The sequence below is a fragment of the Lissotriton vulgaris genome, chromosome 1_1, assembly GCF_964263255.1.
Source record: "Lissotriton vulgaris chromosome 1_1, aLisVul1.2, whole genome shotgun sequence".
Lineage (NCBI taxonomy): Eukaryota > Metazoa > Chordata > Amphibia > Caudata > Salamandridae > Lissotriton > Lissotriton vulgaris.
The window spans coordinates 205,693,125-205,713,527 of NC_141685.1; the positions used below are offsets into that span (position 1 = coordinate 205,693,125).

The 20,403-nt window shown below is 44.8% G+C and overlaps 1 protein-coding gene across 1 annotated transcript in view; it reads left to right on the forward strand.

Moving 5' to 3' along the window:
- TIE1 (tyrosine kinase with immunoglobulin like and EGF like domains 1) overlaps positions 1 to 19,011 on the forward strand; it is a 242,227-nt gene extending 223,216 nt beyond the window's left edge. The window contains exons 20-23 of the mRNA XM_086952186.1: positions 3,380 to 3,420; positions 8,838 to 8,934; positions 10,200 to 10,299; positions 15,028 to 19,011. Of these exons, the coding sequence (XP_086808312.1) occupies positions 3,380 to 3,420; positions 8,838 to 8,934; positions 10,200 to 10,299; positions 15,028 to 15,099 (310 nt within the window). The 3' untranslated portion in view covers positions 15,100 to 19,011. The remainder of the gene's footprint in view (positions 1 to 3,379; positions 3,421 to 8,837; positions 8,935 to 10,199; positions 10,300 to 15,027) is intronic.
- Positions 19,012 to 20,403: the final 1,392 nt, after the last annotated feature.

Genomic DNA, 20,403 nt, shown 5'->3' on the forward strand with positions numbered 1-20,403 from the left:
CCTGGAGTGTGGCAGGCCCACTTCCAGTCCTTATACAGCGCTGAGTCCGGAGAACTTCCTGTGTCAATTGAACCGGAAAGGCAGGGCTCTCAGGTGGACCAAATAACACTGAGTGAGGTCACTGCTGCCATTTCAGGCCTGGCTTCGGGGAAGGCCCCTGGGCTGGATGGGCTACCGGGAGACCTGTACAAGCAGGAGCCCACCGTCTGGGCGCCCTACCTCGCTGCTCTTTTTAATGGTATCCTCGGTGGGATGGAAATCCCTAGTACTTGGCTGGGGGCTGAGGTGGTCCCGATTTTCAAAAAGGGATCCCCCCTCCTCCCAGCCAACTACAGACCGATCAGCCTGATAGATGTAGCGCAGAAGTTGTTCGGCAGGGTTCTCCTGAATAGGCTTCAGGAATGGATCGAGGAGGCAGGCGCCCTCAGTCCACACCAGGCAGGCTTTAGGAAAGGGGTATCGACTGTGGACCAGGTCTTTAGATTGAACCTGGTGTACTGGAAGACAGTGAGGTTCGAGGGTGGCAGTTTGTACACGATTTTCGTGGACCTACGAGCCGCCTTCGACCTCGTGCCCAGGGGAAAACTCTGGGTCATTCTGGCAGGGATGGGCGTACCACCAGACATCTTATTGACCTTGCAGAGGCTGCACCATAACAATTATGCCCAGGTGAGGTGTGGGAGGTCGGGGGAGCTGACTGACAGATTCCCCGTGGGCAGAGGGGTAAGACAGGGCTGTGTGCTGGCGCCGACCCTGTTTTGCCTCTTTGTCAACGGGGTAATCGCTCATCTGAACGCCACCGACTACACAGATGCCCCCAAACTAAACGGCAACAGCGTGCCCGCAATAATGTTTGCGGACGACACACTGTTGGTATCTAAAACTCCCATGGGCATCCAAAGGATACTTGATGCCTTTGTGGCCTTCTGTCAGGACAGAGGACTGGAAATCAATGCCACAAAAACCAAATATATGGTATTGAATCCAAGCCCCAAACAGCGCCCGAATCCCCTGCTGGGAGCAGCACCGCTGGAAAGAGTAGCCACGTTTGAATATCTCGGCGTGACACTCAACGAAAATATGACCTGGGGGACCCATCAAACCAGGGCTAACCTTAAACTAGTACAAATTACCGGGGGTATCTCCCGGATGATGACCGGTTCGACCTATCGCCCATTGGGGGCCCTAATTCAGATATATAAAGCACAGGCCAGGGGGGCGATCCTGTATGGGGCTGAACTGTGGGGCCACACCCCATGTCGGAATCTGTCATCCACGGAAAACAGATTCATAAGACAAATTACCGCACTTCCTTCTAGCACCCCACTTCTCCCTTTGAGGCTTGATCTAGGGCTACGGCCTCTCGCCGACGAGATAAGTCTAAGACCCATTGCCTTCTGGCGCAGGCTTTGGAGCAGCGACGATCTCGCCGACTATAGGGCGGAACTGGTCGAACTATTAAAACACCCCAAGGCGCTCAGTATCCCCTGGGTCCAAAATATCCAGTCAACCTGCACAGATCTGGGGCTCCCCGAACTGTGGACTAAACCAGCAGATACAGCACCTAGAATCTCTAAGAGATTTTTTGCGAATCTGTATCATGAACACAAAAGGGTAAGGGCTTTAGCTACCCAGACAGAGGGGTCCCTTTCTTCTAAATTCCTGCAAAATAAGGATCTCTATGCACTTGAAAAGGCTTTTGATCCCATATATCCCGTACTCACTAGAAAGTTATTTCTCCAGTGGAGATACGGTACATTGCCTTTGCGCTCCTTTTCTAGCACCTGGTCGCAAGTCCCTTCCACTAAGTATTGCCCCCTTTGCGCTGACAAAGAGGAAAATGACTTACATGTGATCTTTTTCTGCCCAGCATATAAGGCAGCCAGAAAGTACTGGCTGCTGCCTTTGATTAAGAACTTGGGTGGCAGGGAATATATACCTATGTACAGGATTTTAAAATGTGATGTTTCCGGCCCAATCGTTTTTGCGCTTGCCAAATTTTTTACAAATGTATGGCATACGCGTAATTGTCTTTTAAAAAATGCTGGGTAGTCTGTAGATTGCTCTATTTTTAACATTGTTAATAATGTTTGAAGTGGATTTTTAAATCACGCACTGATGTTTTATCAAATGTGACAGAATTTTTGTGATTTTAATGTATGTGTATCTTTTATGACCAAATGGTCGAAATAAAGATTGAAAAATGAAAATAATAATCGTAAACCCTTTGCGCCCCAGTACCTCCTCCGAAACTGCTGCCTCCACACCTTTCCTCGGGCCCCGCAAAGATCCCGCAACCTTCAGCAGCTCCGAGCCGCGCGGCAGATGTCAGCGGCAGTAAGTCCTGGGGAGCAGAGGATGCGTTCCAGCAACTCTCCGGGCAGTGCGCTCAAACGCGGACCCTCGCTCCACCGCACTCATCGCTCGGACTCTCCAGCCCGGCACTCAGCTCCCCCGTTGTCGCCATCTTTAGTGTGTCGAAAAGTGAGCACTCCGAGGCCTGCCCACAGCTCGCTGCAGAGCCGTAGACATAGAAGAGAGACACGGCCCTGAGTGACTGAAATCGAGGCATTACTGCACCGCCCTCCTCCTTGTCGTCATCACGCACGTCGCGTCGTGGCCAGCGCTAGGTCCCGGCCGGCGCTACTTTCAGGGGACTACTTTGTTTAGAAACGTAATTTTTTTAAATTTACTTTTTTTATTTTATTTATATAGCCTATGTCCATCTACACACCCTGACATTTTCATAGATGTATCGGGTGTGTAGATTGGCGCTGTGGTTCCCGAATTTACCTGGCCAAAAGGTGCAAGTTCTCTCTTTATAATAGTAGTATCGATGTCAGCTCTTTCATGCCCTCTTTGGACAGGCCACTGACAGGACACAGGCACAGGCAATATTCAGGGAGAGCGACTTCAGTATTCAATATTGTAATACAGCAGGAACTCACTAACATAACTGCAAATAGTCCTCTTTTGATCAAAAATAAGAACTTTTTGATGGCTTTTACTTGACATAAACACAACTTTTGTCTAAATATGTTTGTAATAGACTCTCATACATCAACCATATTCAAAATAAATTAATGGGAAACAGCATTAAAAACAATCAGTTTAAAAATTATTCTTGGTCATCAAGGCAAGACTCTGCGAACAGAGCTGTTGTTATGTTATTTTGTTATGTTATGGAATTGATAGAGCGCTCTTATACCCTGAGGTGTCTTGGCGCTGCCTCCATCAGGGGCCACCTGAAAGGCAGGGGTCCTGGGTCAGAGCCCACTTTGCCCATGCCTCAAAACCTTTCTGCTCTGCTTCACTCTTTGTTCTTTGCTGACCTTGGGTTTCACGTGTGACACATGTTTCGCTGTTTCTTGTTTCTCAGGTGGTCGTTCGGGGTCCTGCTGTGGGAGATCGTCAGCCTGGGTGAGTACACGCCCCCCTCCCAGCTCTTGTAGTTATCACTGAATTCTGCCACAGCCTGTCCCTTTCCGGTGCTCCCATTGGCTCACTGTCATTCAGTGAGACGTGGTCACTGAGGCAACTATACTAACACTGCTTCTCCTTGGCTTTCTCTGCCTTTCCTTGAGTATATAATAAATATGCGTACTTTGCTTAACCCCGCCATCTAGTGTTTGGTCTTGGAAGAGCACCTTCTTTCTTTGATTCTTGAAATTGCTAGTTTTGATCAGATGGGAAGATACATGTTTCGACCCAAAACCCAGAGTGCACACACCTCAGGCCTGTGTTCGGTTTGGTATATGAGTTGTTGTACTTTGTGCCCGATAGAGGATTATGACCTCTTTATAGCATCCATTTTCCGTAGCGCACAAATGCAATTGTATATCTTCCAAGCGCTGCATTTTGGATGCTGAGGCAAACGGAGCAAAGGAAGTTGAATGCTTTTCACAGGATCACACAGTGTGATGAAGCTGAGTTCAGAGCCCAGGTCTCACTCTTCCAGAATTGCATGTGTATCCATTAGTCCACACCTTCCCCTGTGAAACCTTCAAACGAGGCAAGAGCTGCGTTTACATCTAACCATCTCAATCACATAACAGATGTACAGAATCTTTCTCTTTGACTCTCTCTCAGCTCACTGTGTCTCTCTCTCTCTCTGTCTCGCTCTCTCTCCCTCTGTCCATCTGTCTCTCCATGTCTCTCCTTCTTTTTTGCCTCTCTCACTTTTTGTCTCTCTCTCTCTCTCTCATTGTTCTCCTCTCTCACTTTCGAAGGTCTCTCTCCTCTCTCGATGTTACTCTCTTTGTTTTCTCTCTCTCTCTTTCTCTCTCTCCCTCTCTCTCAAGCTCTCTCTTCTCTTTCCTCTCTCATCTCCCTCCTTTTTCATTCCTCCTCTTTCTAAGTCTGTCTTTCTCTTTCTCTCTCTCTCACATCCCTGTCCTCTCTATGTCTCTCTTTTTCCCCTCTTTCTATATCTCACTCCCTATCTGTCTTTCTCTTTCTGTCTCTCTCTCATTTCTCTCTGCCTCTCTGTCTCGCTCTCTTTCTCTCCCTCTGTCCATCTTTCTCTCTCTGTCTCTTCCTCTCTCTGTTTCTGACTCTCTCCTTTCGCTCTCTCATCTTTGTCCTCAAGCTCAATCTCTGTGTCTCTCTCTGTTTTTCTCTCTAATCTCTCGCCTTTTTCATCTCTCCTTTTTCTCTATCTATCTTTCTCCCTCTCATCTCTGTGCTCTCTATTTCTTTCTTTCTATCTCTGTTTACCCTCGTTCTCTTTCTATATCTCACCCTCCCTCTGTCTTTGTCTCTCTGCTCTCCCTCAGTCTTTCTCAGATCTCTCTCTGCCTGTTAGTCTCCCTTTCTCTCTCTCCCTCTGTCCATGTTTCTCTCTTTGTCTCTCCCTCTTTTTCTGTCTCTCTCCTCTCTTTCTCTCTCATCTTTGTCCTTCCTCCCGCTCTCTCTGTCTTTCTTTCCTCTCTCTCTCTCTCTCTCTCTCTCTCTCTGTTTTCTCTCTCTTTGTCTCTCACTCTGTTTCATCTCTCTCCTCTCTCATCTCTCTCCTCGTTCTCTCTCTCTCATCTCTGTCCTATCTCTCTCTCTCCCTCTGTCTTTCTCTTGCTCTGTCTCTTTCTCTTTCCTTTCTGTCTGTCTGTCTCTCTGTCTCTGATCTGTCTACTCTCCCCCCTCTTTCTCTCTGTCTCTCTCTATATCTCTGTCTCTTTCTGTTTCTCTATCTCACCACTCTCCTTCCTATCTCTGTCTCTTTCCCCCTCTCTCTCTCTTTCTGTCTGTGTCCTTCTCTGTTTCTCTCTCTTAGCTCTCTCCTTTTTTATCTCTTCTCTTTCTGTCTCTGATTTTCTCTCACTTTGTCTCTGCCCGTCTCTCTCCCCCTCTTTCTTTCCTTCACCCCTGTTTCTCTTTCTTTTTCTCAGTTATGCTTTATGGCTAACCAGTTTATAGGCATTGCCAGATCTTGGCAGGTTCAGAGACACTATCGTATTTGTGTTTTTTAATGTTCTGTTTAGCCAACATTCTGGTCAGGTACAATATACAGATGTATCAATCTTACATTGAACACATGGTTTGACACAGCAACAAGTGTTGGATCTTGAGCACCAAAATACCCATAGGCTTCAAAGGAGCACCCCACCCAGGTCAGCGTGAGACAGTGCATCAAAGAGCAGAGGGATCAGACCTCTGGCAACCCTGCTAATGCCCTCAATACTCCCCCAACCTCCCCCATACCTTCTCCCACTTCTTGGGACAGCCTCTGCTTTGATATATAACTTTCTCGGTCTGACTACACCAATCCAAGTCTTGTTTCCAGTCTGTCAGGTTTGTTGGGAGCTCTGAACCCCAAGCCCTGGCTCTGTTCCTCTTTGCCACTATAGCAGACAGCAGGAGCCACTTCTTTTGGTCTTCAGGCCAGGCCCCGTTGCCCGTTACACACAGGAGAAGCCATCTCGCTTCTAGTGAGACCTCCAGCCCCGTGACCTCAGCCATAACCCGCTCAATCTCTCCCCAATACCCCGGATAGATGGGCAGGGTGCCTGACTCCGGACCACAGGCTTCACGGTGGGAGCTCAGGCGGCAGGTTAGCCCAGCACCATGTGACTCTGGGCAATAGCGCCGGGACACCTCTCCGGAGGTAGCTGTGCACTTTACAAATACTGGCACTTAAACTGTATTCAGTCTGCAGGTCCTCAAATGCAAACAGGGCCTAGTTTTACAAAATGTCCCCTCGTGCCTGTCCCCAGTAGTCCCCACTTGTGGAATCCCTCCAGGTTTTTAACCTCTTTTCATAGATCACTGTCCCAGAGGAAGGTTTTTTCCATATTTTGCCAGTGCGTTTTAAATACTGACGGACCTCTTGCTGTATTTGGATCACTGTCTGGGTGTGCACCAGCGTCTGATATACTCCCTTCTTGCGGTATAGTGCCACTACGTAACCCCTCTCGCCCATTGCATGATGGTCCACTGGATAGGCCGGCTCTTCTCTGTCAGCGTAAACCCACCCATTGATTGGTCAACTGCGCTGCCCAGTAGTACCTCTTGATGTCTGGGACTGCCAGCCCTCCATCATACACCCCCCTCTGCAACTTATATAGCGTTATTCCGGACCTCCTCCCATTCCAAAGGAGCCCGTTTAATTCCTGTTCTATTTTCCTGAAGAGTTCGGGTGCGACCCGATCAGGTGTGCTCTGGAGGACGTATAGAAACCGGGGCAGGGCCATCATTTTAAACAGGACCGCCCTGCCCATCAGAGACAAAGGGAGCCCCGCCAATATGTCACATCCCCTGAAGCGCTCAATCAGTGGAAGGAGATTATTTTCTAAGAAATCCTTGGGGTCCCTGGATACCCAGATACTTGAAATGCGTTCACACCAGCAGGAGCGCGTCCCTTGCCAATCTAGGTGGTGCGTCTCTCGATAGTCAAAGTATTAGGGATTTTATCCCAGTTAATCTGAATAGCTGCCGAAAATCCAAAATATGTGAAGCAGTCTAGCCACTGTGCTTTAGGGTCTGGTGACAAAAAGCAGCACATCATCACCGTAGAGCTAGATATGCTCTTCCCACTCTCCAGTTCCCTTGATGCCCTTCACTAGATGGTCTCCCTGGACCCATGCCGCCAAGGGCTCAAGTGCCAGCGCAAAGATCATAGGGGACAACGGGCATCCCTGCCTTGCTCCCCGCTGCAATGCAAAGCCTCTGGATACAGTGCTGTTGACTCTAACCCGCGCCCTCGGGTCGCTGTATAGAAGTCTAACCCATTTATTAAATTCTGGGCCGAAGTGCTTCTTTTCCAGGGACGAGAACATGTACGGTCATTCGATGCTGTTGAACGCCATTTGGCTCAGAGGTGCAACTAGAGACAAATTTCGGGGTGGAGGATAGTAAACATTTCAGGGGGGGAGCTGATTCTTCCAGCAATAGGCAGAGTGGAGAGGCAGGGCCTCTAAGAAGAGATAAAAAACAACAAAGCCTGGTTAACAAGTAAAATGATCTTTTAAAGACCTGTGAAATACTCGGGTGAGGCTGTACGTGTGCCCGGGAAGTTGTCTCTGCCCAGGATGACACACACGACGGGGGGGAGAGGGGGCTGAAGCCTTTTGAGCCCAATAGGCGTTGTGTGCCTGATCTGGCTGGACGCTCCTTCAGGCCCTCAAGAGAGCCGGCCAAACTGACATGCGCAATTTGAAGGGTCCATCGTGCCCCTCCCGTCCTCTATGCTACCAATCAGCAGCAGAGGAGGACACGCCCACTTGTATCCCCGCTGAACGTGAAAAATAAAATGGCAATTCATTGCCATTTTTTGTTAATGTTTAGTGTCACTGCAAAGGACGAGGGTGACACCCCCTCTCCCTCACTAACAAAACGCAGCTGGCACGTGAGACGCGTGGGACAGAAGCTGAACCTTGTGTCCACCAGCAGCGGTGCAGGAGCCGCCTCTTCTGACGTCACTGCTAGGCGGTTTGTGCATGCTTAAGACCACATTACTGTTCCATTCCTTCTTCCTGTTTAATAACCTTTATTGGTTCATTTTTACACCTTCTTTTATTCAGTATATTAACTCATACACCTTGTGCACCAAAAGAGCCTTTGAGAACTGAGCATTTTATAAGCGCCTTGATTGATTCATATGATTTCAAGGAGTTATAAAAAGGGGGTTTGGGTCAGTTTGAGTCCTATGGGATTTGGAAATCAAGGAAGGATGCAATGATTTTCCCTCCCCTTTTCTCCGCTTCCTGCTTCTGGGCAAGTCTCAGCATTCCACTGGGGTAGAGCTGAAATGTGCTGAAAAGCATCAGCTTTTCATGATCTGGTGCAGTCCAGTTCCCTTCCTGGGCTGATTGATGAATACCAAATATTCAGCGACTGTGCAAACAATCCTGATGAACTGTACAGATTTGAAGCAATCACACCTGTACCAGATGCTGGAGACAATGTTATGCAAAAATAAAAGACGAAAATAGTATGTTAACAAATTAACTAATTCTATCTAGATCGCAGACCAATCGCCTGTGTAATGTACTATACCAAGGCATTGATTTCCACATTCTTAATATGTACTTCAAATGCGGCCTTTATTTATAATGAAAACAGTTTAAAACATAAAATGATAGAAAATAAACACAAAAACCCAGAAAAGATGGCAGCAGACAGTGTCAAAATAAAAACGAAAGCATATGACCCCACTTTTCACAATGAATTCTTCACAACTATAAGTGATGCAACATGTTTCAGCAATTGTAGAGAACGTTTTAGAGACTTCTTCAGGGCACAGACACTTGTTTCTAAGTGCTGTTTCATGCACCATCTCCCGAGCAGTTCACACACTTCTGACATGTTCTCCTCCACATGACTCTTTTGTTGTTTTGTCACAGGTGGGACACCGTACTGTGGCATGACGTGTGCAGAGCTGTACGAGAAGCTGCCACAGGGCTACCGGATGGAGAAGCCTCTAAACTGTGACGACGAGGTGTAAGTGCCAATTTACTCCCTCTCCGTTTACCCATACGCCCTCCTTCCTGAACCCACTCATTCTGCACAGGAGGTCAAGCATTGCCTCACGTGGGTCCCGAACCTCAAAATAATGTGTAATCTGTACCAGGAGGTGTATGCCCTCAAGGCACAGATTCATGAATTGTTATATTTCAAAAAGATTTCCAAAGGTGCACCTAGAAAGGTTTTGTGAATTCTAAATTACGTTCTTCATAAGTCCTTATTCATAATTTCCAAATGCGTTTGCAAAATTGCCTTATGTGAAATACCATAAACATTCTAGAGCATCAGCACCATGGAATGCCCTCGTTCCTGCTCCTAGGAGATGATTTACATCACACTGGACTATTCTTAGGCATGAGTAAATCCTCTTACCAGCTTACGTATATGTTTTGTGAATTTCTCAGCTGAATTTGAATGCATAACTAAAGCCCTTTGCGGGCATAAGTTGAACATTTAGGGGCTTATGTTTGGAGCCCTACGTCACTTTTTCCCCACGTAAAGTGGTACGTGTGTGACGCAGAGCTCTCATAAAGATGTATGAAGCTGCGCAAAGCCACCCTGCGCTGCTTTGAGTGGCCTCCTGAATCACGAGTAATGCAACGCAGTGCAAATTGCTGCTTCACCTTACTCTGCGCCCGGGAGACGCTCCATGGGCGTTGCAGTGCGTTTTCCCACGTAACACCCATGGAATTTGATGCTGCCCCGGATTTACAAGGACTTGTGAACCTGGGGAAGCGCCACATGCTTACCCCTCCCGAGGTGAGACATAACGAAAAGAAATATGTTTATTTCTCCTCGTTTTTCCCCCTTTCATTTTGCACCACACATAGAAAGAAGAAAACTCATCCTACAATTGTTTTTTGTACTGGAATGTGTCCCTGTCTGCAATGGAGGCACACGTTGCGCAATGGTGCAAAGGTGCCTACATTGGCACTAGGCTTCCAAAAGTGCACCAGTGCAAGTGGAAAGGACAGGAATGCGCCGTATTGCTTTATTATTGTTCATTCCTGCCCTTTCACCTTGGCGTAGGACAGTGCAGCAAGGCTGCCCTACGCAAAAATCCCATAAATGAGGCCCTTAGTCCAAAGGTTTAGGCGAACCGTGCCCTCAGTGACTGGAATCAGATTTCCGTACAGCGCTGAACGTCTACAGCGTGTGAGCCATGATGGTCCCATCAGCTCTCCATGTGTTGTTACACAGACACACTCATAGTGCCTTCTGTGTTTCTCTGCTTTGTCCAGATATGATATGATGAGACAGTGCTGGCGAGACCGACCCTACGAGCGTCCTCCATTTGCTCAGATTTCCGTGCAGCTGGTCCGAATGTTGGAAGCACGCAAGGTACGGTATCACAGAACCCGTGAGAACATACTATCACATACAAACATGCAGATACTCCATTCTCTCAATACATGAGGTGTGGTTCCAATATCACATGTCATGCATGCACATGTCTGATACTATCAACATATACATGGGTGCAGATACCACAGCATGTATCAAATCCATGTCAGTACGGCACAGCATACCAACACATATTACACAGGATATCATACAAACCATGTGTGTTCCGTATAGCATCACATCCATCCATGTGAAAACAGCACCATTTCACACCCAGTCTATGTGCAGACAGTACCGTATTGTATGCAATCCCCACGTAATACAGTATCACACCCTATCTGTCCGCAAATATTACAGTATCACACCCCATCTATTTGTAGAAAGTGCAGTATTACACCCTATCTGTCTGCACACGGTACAGTATCTCACCCTATCTGTCTGCACACGGTACAGTATCACACCCTATCAGTCTGCAAACGGTACAGTATCACACCCTATCTGTCTGCACACGGTGCAGTATCACACCCTATCTGTCTGCACACGGTACAGTATCGCACCCTATCTGTCCGCAGACAGTATAGTACCACACCTTATTAGTCTGCACACATTACAGTATCACACCCTATCTGTCTGCACACGGTACAGTATCTCACCCTATCTGTCTGCACATGGTACAGTATCACCCCTTATCTGTCTGCAAACGGTACAGTATCGCACCCTATCTGTCCGCACACAGTATAGTACCACACATTATTAGTCTGCACACATTACAGTATCACACCCTATCTGTCTGCACACGGTACAGTATCTCACCCTATCTGTCTGCACATGGTACAGTATCACACCCTATCTGTCTGCAAACGGTACAGTATCACACCCTATCTGTCTGCACACGGTGCAGTATCACACCCTATCTGTCTGCACATGGTACAGTATCACACCCTATCTGTCTGCACACAGTATAGTACCACACCTTATTAGTCTGCACACATTACAGTATCACACCCTATCTGTCTGCACACGGTACAGTTTCACACCCTATCTGTCTGCACACGGTACAGTATCCCACACTATCTGTCTGCACACGGTACAGTATCACACCCTATCTGTGCGCACACAGTATAGTATCACATCATATTTGTCAGCACACATTACAGTATCACACCCTATCTGTCCACACATAGTACAGCATCACACCCTATCTGTCTGCACACATTATAGTATCACCCCTTATTAGTCTGCACACATTACAGTATCACACCCTATCTGTCCACACATAGTACAGTATCACACCCTATCTGTCTGCACACAGTACAGTATCACACCCTATCTGTCTGCACACGGTACAGTATTGCACCCTATCTGTCCGCACACAGTATAGTATCACCCCTTATTAGTCTGCACACATTACAGTATTACACCCTATCTGTCCGCACACAGTATAGTATCACCCCTTATTAGTCTGCACACATTACAGTATTACACCCTATCTGTCCGCACACAGTATAGTATCACCCCTTATTAGTCTGCACACATTACAGTATTACACCCTATCTGTCCGCACACAGTATAGTATCACCCCTTATTAGTCTGCACACATTACAGTATCACACCCTATCTGTCTGCACACGGTACAGTATCTCACCCTATCTGTCTGCACACGGTACAGTATCACACCCTATCAGTCTGCAAACGGTACAGTATCACACCCTATCTGTCTGCACACGGTGCAGTATCACACCCTATCTGTCTGCACACGGTACAGTATCGCACCCTATCTGTCCGCAGACAGTATAGTACCACACCTTATTAGTCTGCACACATTACAGTATCACACCCTATCTGTCTGCACACGGTACAGTATCTCACCCTATCTGTCTGCACATGGTACAGTATCACCCCTTATCTGTCTGCAAACGGTACCGTATCACACCCTATCTGTCTGCACACGGTGCAGTATCACACCCTATCTGTCTGCACACGGTACAGTATCGCACCCTATCTGTCCGCACACAGTATAGTACCACACATTATTAGTCTGCACACATTACAGTATCACACCCTATCTGTCTGCACACGGTACAGTATCTCACCCTATCTGTCTGCACATGGTACAGTATCACACCCTATCTGTCTGCAAACGGTACAGTATCACACCCTATCTGTCTGCACACGGTGCAGTATCACACCCTATCTGTCTGCACATGGTACAGTATCACACCCTATCTGTCTGCACACAGTATAGTACCACACCTTATTAGTCTGCACACATTACAGTATCACACCCTATCTGTCTGCACACGGTACAGTTTCACACCCTATCTGTCTGCACACGGTACAGTATCCCACACTATCTGTCTGCACACGGTACAGTATCACACCCTATCTGTCCGCACACAGTATAGTATCACATCATATTTGTCAGCACACATTACAGTATCACACCCTATCTGTCCACACATAGTACAGTATCACACCCTATCTGTCTGCACACAGTACAGTATCACACCCTATCTGTCTGCACACAGTACAGTATTGCACCCTATCTGTCCGCACACAGTATAGTATCACCCCTTATTAGTCTGCACACATTACAGTATTACACCCTATCTGTCCGCACACAGTATAGTATCACCCCTTATTAGTCTGCACACATTACAGTATTACACCCTATCTGTCCGCACACAGTATAGTATCACATCATATTTGTCTGCACATAGTATAGTATAGTATAGTATAATAGCATGGTATTACACTCTGCTTGCAGAGAGCACAGTATTGCATCTCATCCGTGGCTGGTAGCGCTGTATCACACCTTGACATTTTGTATAGATGACAGTATCACAGTCAGTCTACTACTAATAGTAGATTATTGCATCCAGTTCATGATCTGATTGTATAGCCTCACTCCTGATTGTTCACTATTACACACTACCCATGCAGACACATTACAGCATCACACAGAGCTTGTTTGCAAATCATACAGAATCACACCGCATCCTTGTGTATGTGGGAGGAAATGAACCCTCCACAATCTGTCAACAGCTATTCTAAACCCAGAGTAGAAAGTGCAGTATCACATCTTAGGGCACTTGTCACCGACATCCAGTGCCCAGTGTACATGCAGGACAGTATTACATCCCCTTTCTGTGAAAATAGTACTGTATGGAACCCCATGGGAGCAGATAGTACAGTAGCAAACCAAAGTACTCCTTAACTGAGTCAACAGCAGGCACCCACTCACCATCCAATGACAGATAGTACAGTAGCACACAACAGCTATGTTCAGATAGTACATCATTACACCCATCTGTGTGTATATTGTTCTCTATAATATCCAACCCAGGTGCAGATTACACAGCATCATATGCCACTAATGGGCATTTAATTCAAGAGACTTCTTTTCTTCATGCACAGAAAGTTCAGTATCCTCCTCCCATATGGCACCAGTGATAGAAATTCAGCATCACGCCCATCCGAGTGTCGATATTACTGGTTCACTCTACCCTTGCACAGGTAGAAGACTGGTACAGCACATCATTGTGTAGATGGTAGAGCATCACTACCTGCCAATGTGCATAGTACAGTAATATTGCAGACAATATTTATAAAAACACTATTAAACTGTATAATCCAAGACCATTAAATGGATTATTGTCAATATATAGCCATTAATGGCTTTGAGCATAATTCAATATTTAATCAATTTGAATTTCATGTACCCATCTGTGTCCTTTCCCATAAGTAATTTAGGACATATAATAGTGTTGGGTTGGTTTTATTTTAATAAGACGACACTAGGTATGCATTACAATAGAAACGTGTTGATGTGAGTAAACGTACATAGAACGTCACAAAAGTTCCAGCCATTCCCAAAAAAATCTCAGTATATTGAGAGGATAAGCACACCATACTTGTAATTTTAGATCTAATATCTGATGTTATGACCACTGGCATTGTAGGATTTTTTTGTTTGCATATTACCATCTTGCAGAAGTTGTCTATGTTAGTAAGAGGGAGAGTAGTGCGGGTCACTCAGTCAATAATGCCTATAAACTGAAAATAAGTAATCAATTTGTTAGTATCTGATTATGCAATTTATTAGTGCATTTAGATGAATCTTCTTTAAATTTGCTAACTATAAAGGTTCAGCAACTGAGCGTATATTTTTATGATAATTACAGTATTTGGTAAGCGTGACCACTGAGAAACCGTGTCACTGTATTTTAATGATATATCAGCGATGGATCGATGGACATGTACCAAGACAAATGTAAAATAAAGCCCTTATAATAGGACTGAACTGCAATTGCATGGAAGGACTTTTATTCTTGTTACTTGTCACTTGTTGTCAACTTTACTTTAAATTAGACTTTCACATATACTTCCCCAGAAGGGTAGCTGGTGTATGGAAGTTATTGCTTGTGATACCCACAACTATTTCTATGCATGTTACAGTACTACACACCTTTTATGTGGGGATGGAACAGTCTATCTAAGCACTGTCTAACTATCATCCGACACTTAATGTTGTATAACATTACACCTGCACTTAACCTTTTCCAGCGGTGACACCACCACTTATTATTGTCCAAATTAAAGAATGAAAATTCCACATGTGTTATTCTGGAAACATGTGTGGGAGTGCATTGCTTCCAACCAGTGTGCTACGGCATTACAGATAAAACTCCAGTCTAATTCTCACTATTGGTATATTCTTTCCAGGCGTACGTGAACATGGCTTTGTTTGAGAACTTCACCTATGCAGGAATCGATGCCACAGCAGAAGAAGCCTGAATGTGACCGAGATGCAGCCAAGTCCATGCCCTGGGAGAGAGGACGATGAACAAGCTTTGTATAGAAATTCCACTTTAGAAAAGAGGTTGCCCAATTCCTCTTTAGATATATGGGGAATATGAACTTGTTATTCTTTGTCTACGGCAGAATAATGTCCACCTCACGGTATTGGTCATTACTCAGGAAACAAAGCAAGAGCTCCAGGGAAAGAAATCAACCGGGTGACAATACACCTCAGCACAAAGCTAATATGTATACAACTCCAGGAACTTTACAGAGATAGCTGGTCTTTCTCTTCCCCAGCAAGACTATAATAGTGTTTCTGTTTTATCAACACAAAATGGCATCACTCCATTGCAACAGCAGATATCCATCTGGTTACGTGATCACCCCTATGATCCTAAGTCTAACTCCATCTTGAAATTTGTCTAGCACAAGAGCAACATTCACTGTGTCCTTCTCAAAGTAACAGTAAGTATGTCTAGCACACAAGAATCTGTCACGTTTACTAGCATGCAGCAATCACTAAAATCATGCAGCACTCATGGAAGCAACAATCCGTCAGACATATAGAAGTTGTCTAATCTTCATCATGCCAGGATCATTAATTTCTTCTGTCAAACAAGAATTCACAAGTTCTTCAAAAAAGATCTCACTCTTTCAGTAGATAGATTGCCACACATTTGTCAACAAATCCTGCAATCCTCACAGTATAAAATATCATGTTGTCATCCCACAAGGATCCTACAACTCTGGTAGCACACAAGGTTCCATCAATAGTTGAAGTAAATAAGCATTAATGAATTCTTCATCTCATTAAGATCCATCAGCCTTTGGAGAATGAAAACATCCTTCAGTGCATATGTCCATTAATTCTTCAAGTATCCATCAATCTTTCATTATACAAGTCCCCACCAGTCTTTGAAATACACAAGTGCCTTTCCATTATTATTTCCTGGAGGATCTGACAGTTTTTGCCCAAACATGTTGAGTGATCCTTAGACCACAATAGCATCCACCAAACCTGCACAAAACAATAATCTAACAGTTATTTCCATCACCACAAGTGAATCCATCAGTTCACCCAGTATGAAGGCATACATCAGTTTCTTCATCTCAAGAGGATCCATCAATTCATGAATACCTGCACAACTTCATATACTGAAAAAGTATCCATACCTTTATGGAGCGACAAACAGCCATCAATTCTCCTGTGCTGCATAAAACAATCACCTTTCAGTTAGTCACCAAAAGTGGATCAATCGATCTTGCCAGTGCCCAGGTATCCATCGATCCTTCAACCAGAGAAGGATCTATCAGTTTACCCGGGATTAAAGCATCTATCAGCTCATCACCTGAAGACAATCCATCACTATGTAGCTGTTTCAGCACAGAGGTATCCATCAATACTTCTATTTGCAAACACCCATCACAAAAAGACCATCAATGCTTGTAACACACAGTCATCGATCAACTCTTCCTCTCGAAAGATTCCAAAGGTTCTCTCACTATACAATGCGTACACCACTGAAATATCTATTAACCCTTCCAGTATGCATATATGAATCAATTCTTCAGCTTGTTAGCATTTGTCAAGCCTGTGATAACATTCAGACGCAGTATGCAAGCATCCACCAATTTCCCATTGCAATAAAATTCATCCAGAATGCAAAATGTCATCAGTCTTTCCAGCACAGTAGGGCCCAACAAGTTTGCATCGCACAAGGATAAATCAGTTTCCAGCATTAAGGCTCCATAAATCCTGTCTAACACAAAAAGAATTAATCAGTCTTTGAAGTACACATTGATCTATGAAACAAAAGGCTCCATAAATTGTCAGTACAAGAGCACCTACGCATTGCTTCTTCATTACGCAGGTATCTTTGAGTCCTTCCAGCGCACAAGTAACCATAGATTCCTTTCTCACGCATAGATCTATGATTTCTCACAGTACTTGCATTACAGCCCACTCTTATTTTAAGATTCTGTGAAACAATCAGTGCCTCTGTAACGTAAGGGTTTTTAACTATTTTCATTACTACGATGGAACCATTATTACAGCACACATTGACCCATCATTTCTTCCAGCGGATTCTTCAATCGCATAAAGTTCTTCCTGGCTTCTGAATTTGAGGATTTGCCGGTCCTTCCTACACACAACTATCCATCTGTCCTTTCATCTCAGGAAGATTCATAAACTGGTTTTATCAATTGTCCCTGCACTAAAGGAACCTCAGATATTTCAAAAACATGGACATCTATTGACCTTTCCAGTACACAAGAAATCAGCCATCCATCACTTGAAATTCACCCATGTCTATTAATACTTCTAGATCTTGTCTCTGGAGATGTCAATTTTTAAGTAACACTCATGATTACCACCCCAGTGACCATTTTTGCTGCAGAGGAAGAAATATTACTGTATTAGTGGTGATCAGCACCTGAACCCAGGACTCTTATGAGCATTGAGCGGTGACTGGTAATGTGATTGGAATTTTCTTATCTATGTTGTCTTACTGGTTACAAGACTTTTCACTTACTGATGAACATTTGTTAAAATTTGTAGAGATATTTTCAAAAAGAGGCTATCGATAGTCGGATTCAGTCTGTTATCACCTACTGTGCAGGACGGGGGTATGGATGATTTTCCACTGTATACCTGGACCGTGAAGACCAGCTTGGCTGCGGGGAGGGTAGCTTTTGATCCCTATGTTCTGTTAAAGGGCAGCCTTTTGATGGTGAGCAGGCTTGGCCAAGCACTTCTTAGTTCCTGGAAAGAGGGTTCAAAGAGGTAAACGTATGTAGCATTCATGTTATAGCAATGCTAATTCATCAATTGTTCCCGTACTCATGTACATCACAGAGAATACTGTGTGCAATAACTGGAAAAATTGTTGCGGGAACATCAGATCCTGCAAAAAAGGACAGAATGTAACCCTATAGCGCCTGACATGTGGGTGGGGGCTATCTCAGAAGTTAGCTCAGAGGGTTTGTGTATTTTCTTTTAAGCAGTATAATACTTTGTTGTGTGTGTTTGTTAAGTGTCATTCATTGGTCTGTGAAGGTCATATAATATTCTTACTATTTACACATCTGTAGAACTTGAGTTGTCCCAAAGAAATGTAATAGTTGTATTCTCTTCTCAATTTTTCCTTCACTTAAGCTCCTCCATGTTGTGGTTTCTTTGTGTCAGTCAGTTTCACTCATAATTCATATTCAGATGATACACTGAGTCCCCAGAACAAAAGGCGCTTGTTACAATCCTGGCTAGTGAAGACTTTCCTAAATGTATGTCCATTAGCCTTTACTTGCTCCTCTTTTCTATCCTTTTCTTCCCCACTTACCGTCATGTATATTTGCATGAACCCCATTGATACCTAACCCCCCCTTGGCTGGTGATGTGGTCAGACAGAAGCAGCGCCAAGATCCCTCTGAGAAATCAAGCGTATTACAAATTTAAAATGAAATCAATGTGAGGGTTGTGAGTTTGAGAGACAGAGGCAGAATTCCGTTGTGTAAATATTCACCAGCAGAGAGCAGAAGTCCAGCTCCCTCTCAAGAAGTTATTGTCATGTAGGTTTGTGGTGCTTTGTGTCACACCCCCTCATTTGTTCAGACGTGATCCTATGGGAAGGTGCGCTGTCCACCATTGGCCAGACGTGTACATACATAGTTACAAGCTGCTTCTTGTTTCTTCGGACCAGTCCAAGCAGTTGTGCATGATGACGGTGCATCAGCCTACATAGATGTGCAGAGTGTGTTCCCCTAGTTATGTAAGCGAGGGCGTGAAGGCCCAGACTCCTAGCGTACTTTCATTTCATAGCATAACACTGCCAAAGGAAGATGTCCCTGCCCAGATAATGTAGCGATGGTTTGTATTTTAATGAATAAACAAATGCTGATTTCCAAAGACTGTTGATTTGATTGTCTTTGTTGAGAAGGTGTCCTAGATTTCAGATTGCTTTGTTAGCATAAATGAATGACTTTTACTTCAAGACTCTATTGTCTTAGAGGAGATGTAGCAACCACTTAAGAATTGGCAGAGGCCACACAAGTATTTCCACTTTTCGAAAGGTCCACATGTCTTGTTGCCGGACAAGATTTCAGAGTACCCTGGGTCCAGGTATCGGAGGCACCTGCCAATCAGGGCCGGACTGGGAACCCAAAGCAACTCTTTAGCCAGTGCAGCAAGTGAGCCTGACCACTACAAAGGGGTTCTTTGGGGGGGGGGGGGAGTGGGAGGGGGGGGGCTCTCCCCCCAAGGAAATTTGGAAAAAGAACAGTGCATTGTACAACACATTTGAGATTATATTTTCAATTATATTAGCTTTTTAAATCATAGTAAATGATGACTTTACTGTGCACTAGGATGTGACAAACTTTGTTTGGACTCTTCAATAATTCCCTTGCTATCACCCTCCTTGGTAAGCCATTGGCTCGCTCTCACAGGGATTTAATTTTTTTCATAGCGCCTCTCATACAAGAGTAGGATGTCAGAGCACTTTACATCATACACATAGACAATGAATCATATGTGTGAAATCACTCCTGCCTATGTGGAGGGATCCAGTGTGTTAAGTCGCAAGAGGCGTAAATATCTGGGGCAGGTCAGCTCCAGGAAATCCTGAGCACGAAGGGGCTCAACCTTGAGCCAATGGCTAAAGGTTGGGCCCTTCCCAGCTACAGTAAAGGAAATCTTTTCCTAGAAAATCAGTTTAGGAGCTGGGCATTGCTCTACATAAAGACATTATTAATTCTATAGCAGGACCGGAGGCTTCTGATTATGCTTTCTCAATTTCTTTACTGCAAACACAGAAGCCAGTAAAAGTGAAACTACAATATTGAAAAACATCAATACCCATGAGGCTTTGAACCACGCCTCCTTTGTCACAGCCAATCACTGCATCCTAAAGTATACAAAGTAGCGAGACACCAAACTGGCTTCCTCTTTCTTTGCTGCTCCGCAGCCCAGATAAGTGCCTCTCTACTTTGTATACTTTGCACTGTCATTGTATGGGATAACCTTTGCCTGGTATTTGATATTGGCTTTTATTGCTGGATTTAACGTGTATTTATACAATTTGTGCTTTTTGAATGATTGTGGGGACTTGCCTTTTGTGTAACTCACGTCCTTGTCATTGTGTGCCTTCAACTTCCTTAAGTGTCCTTAATAGATTCTAAAATTCTTGTCGCGATAGCAGAAAAATTTTGTATTCCTTATATGCATGCGCGGGGACCATAGATCTGTCACATCATCAAGTTATTCTTTCCTTGTTGCCTATGCCTCAAAAAAACCTGGGTTTA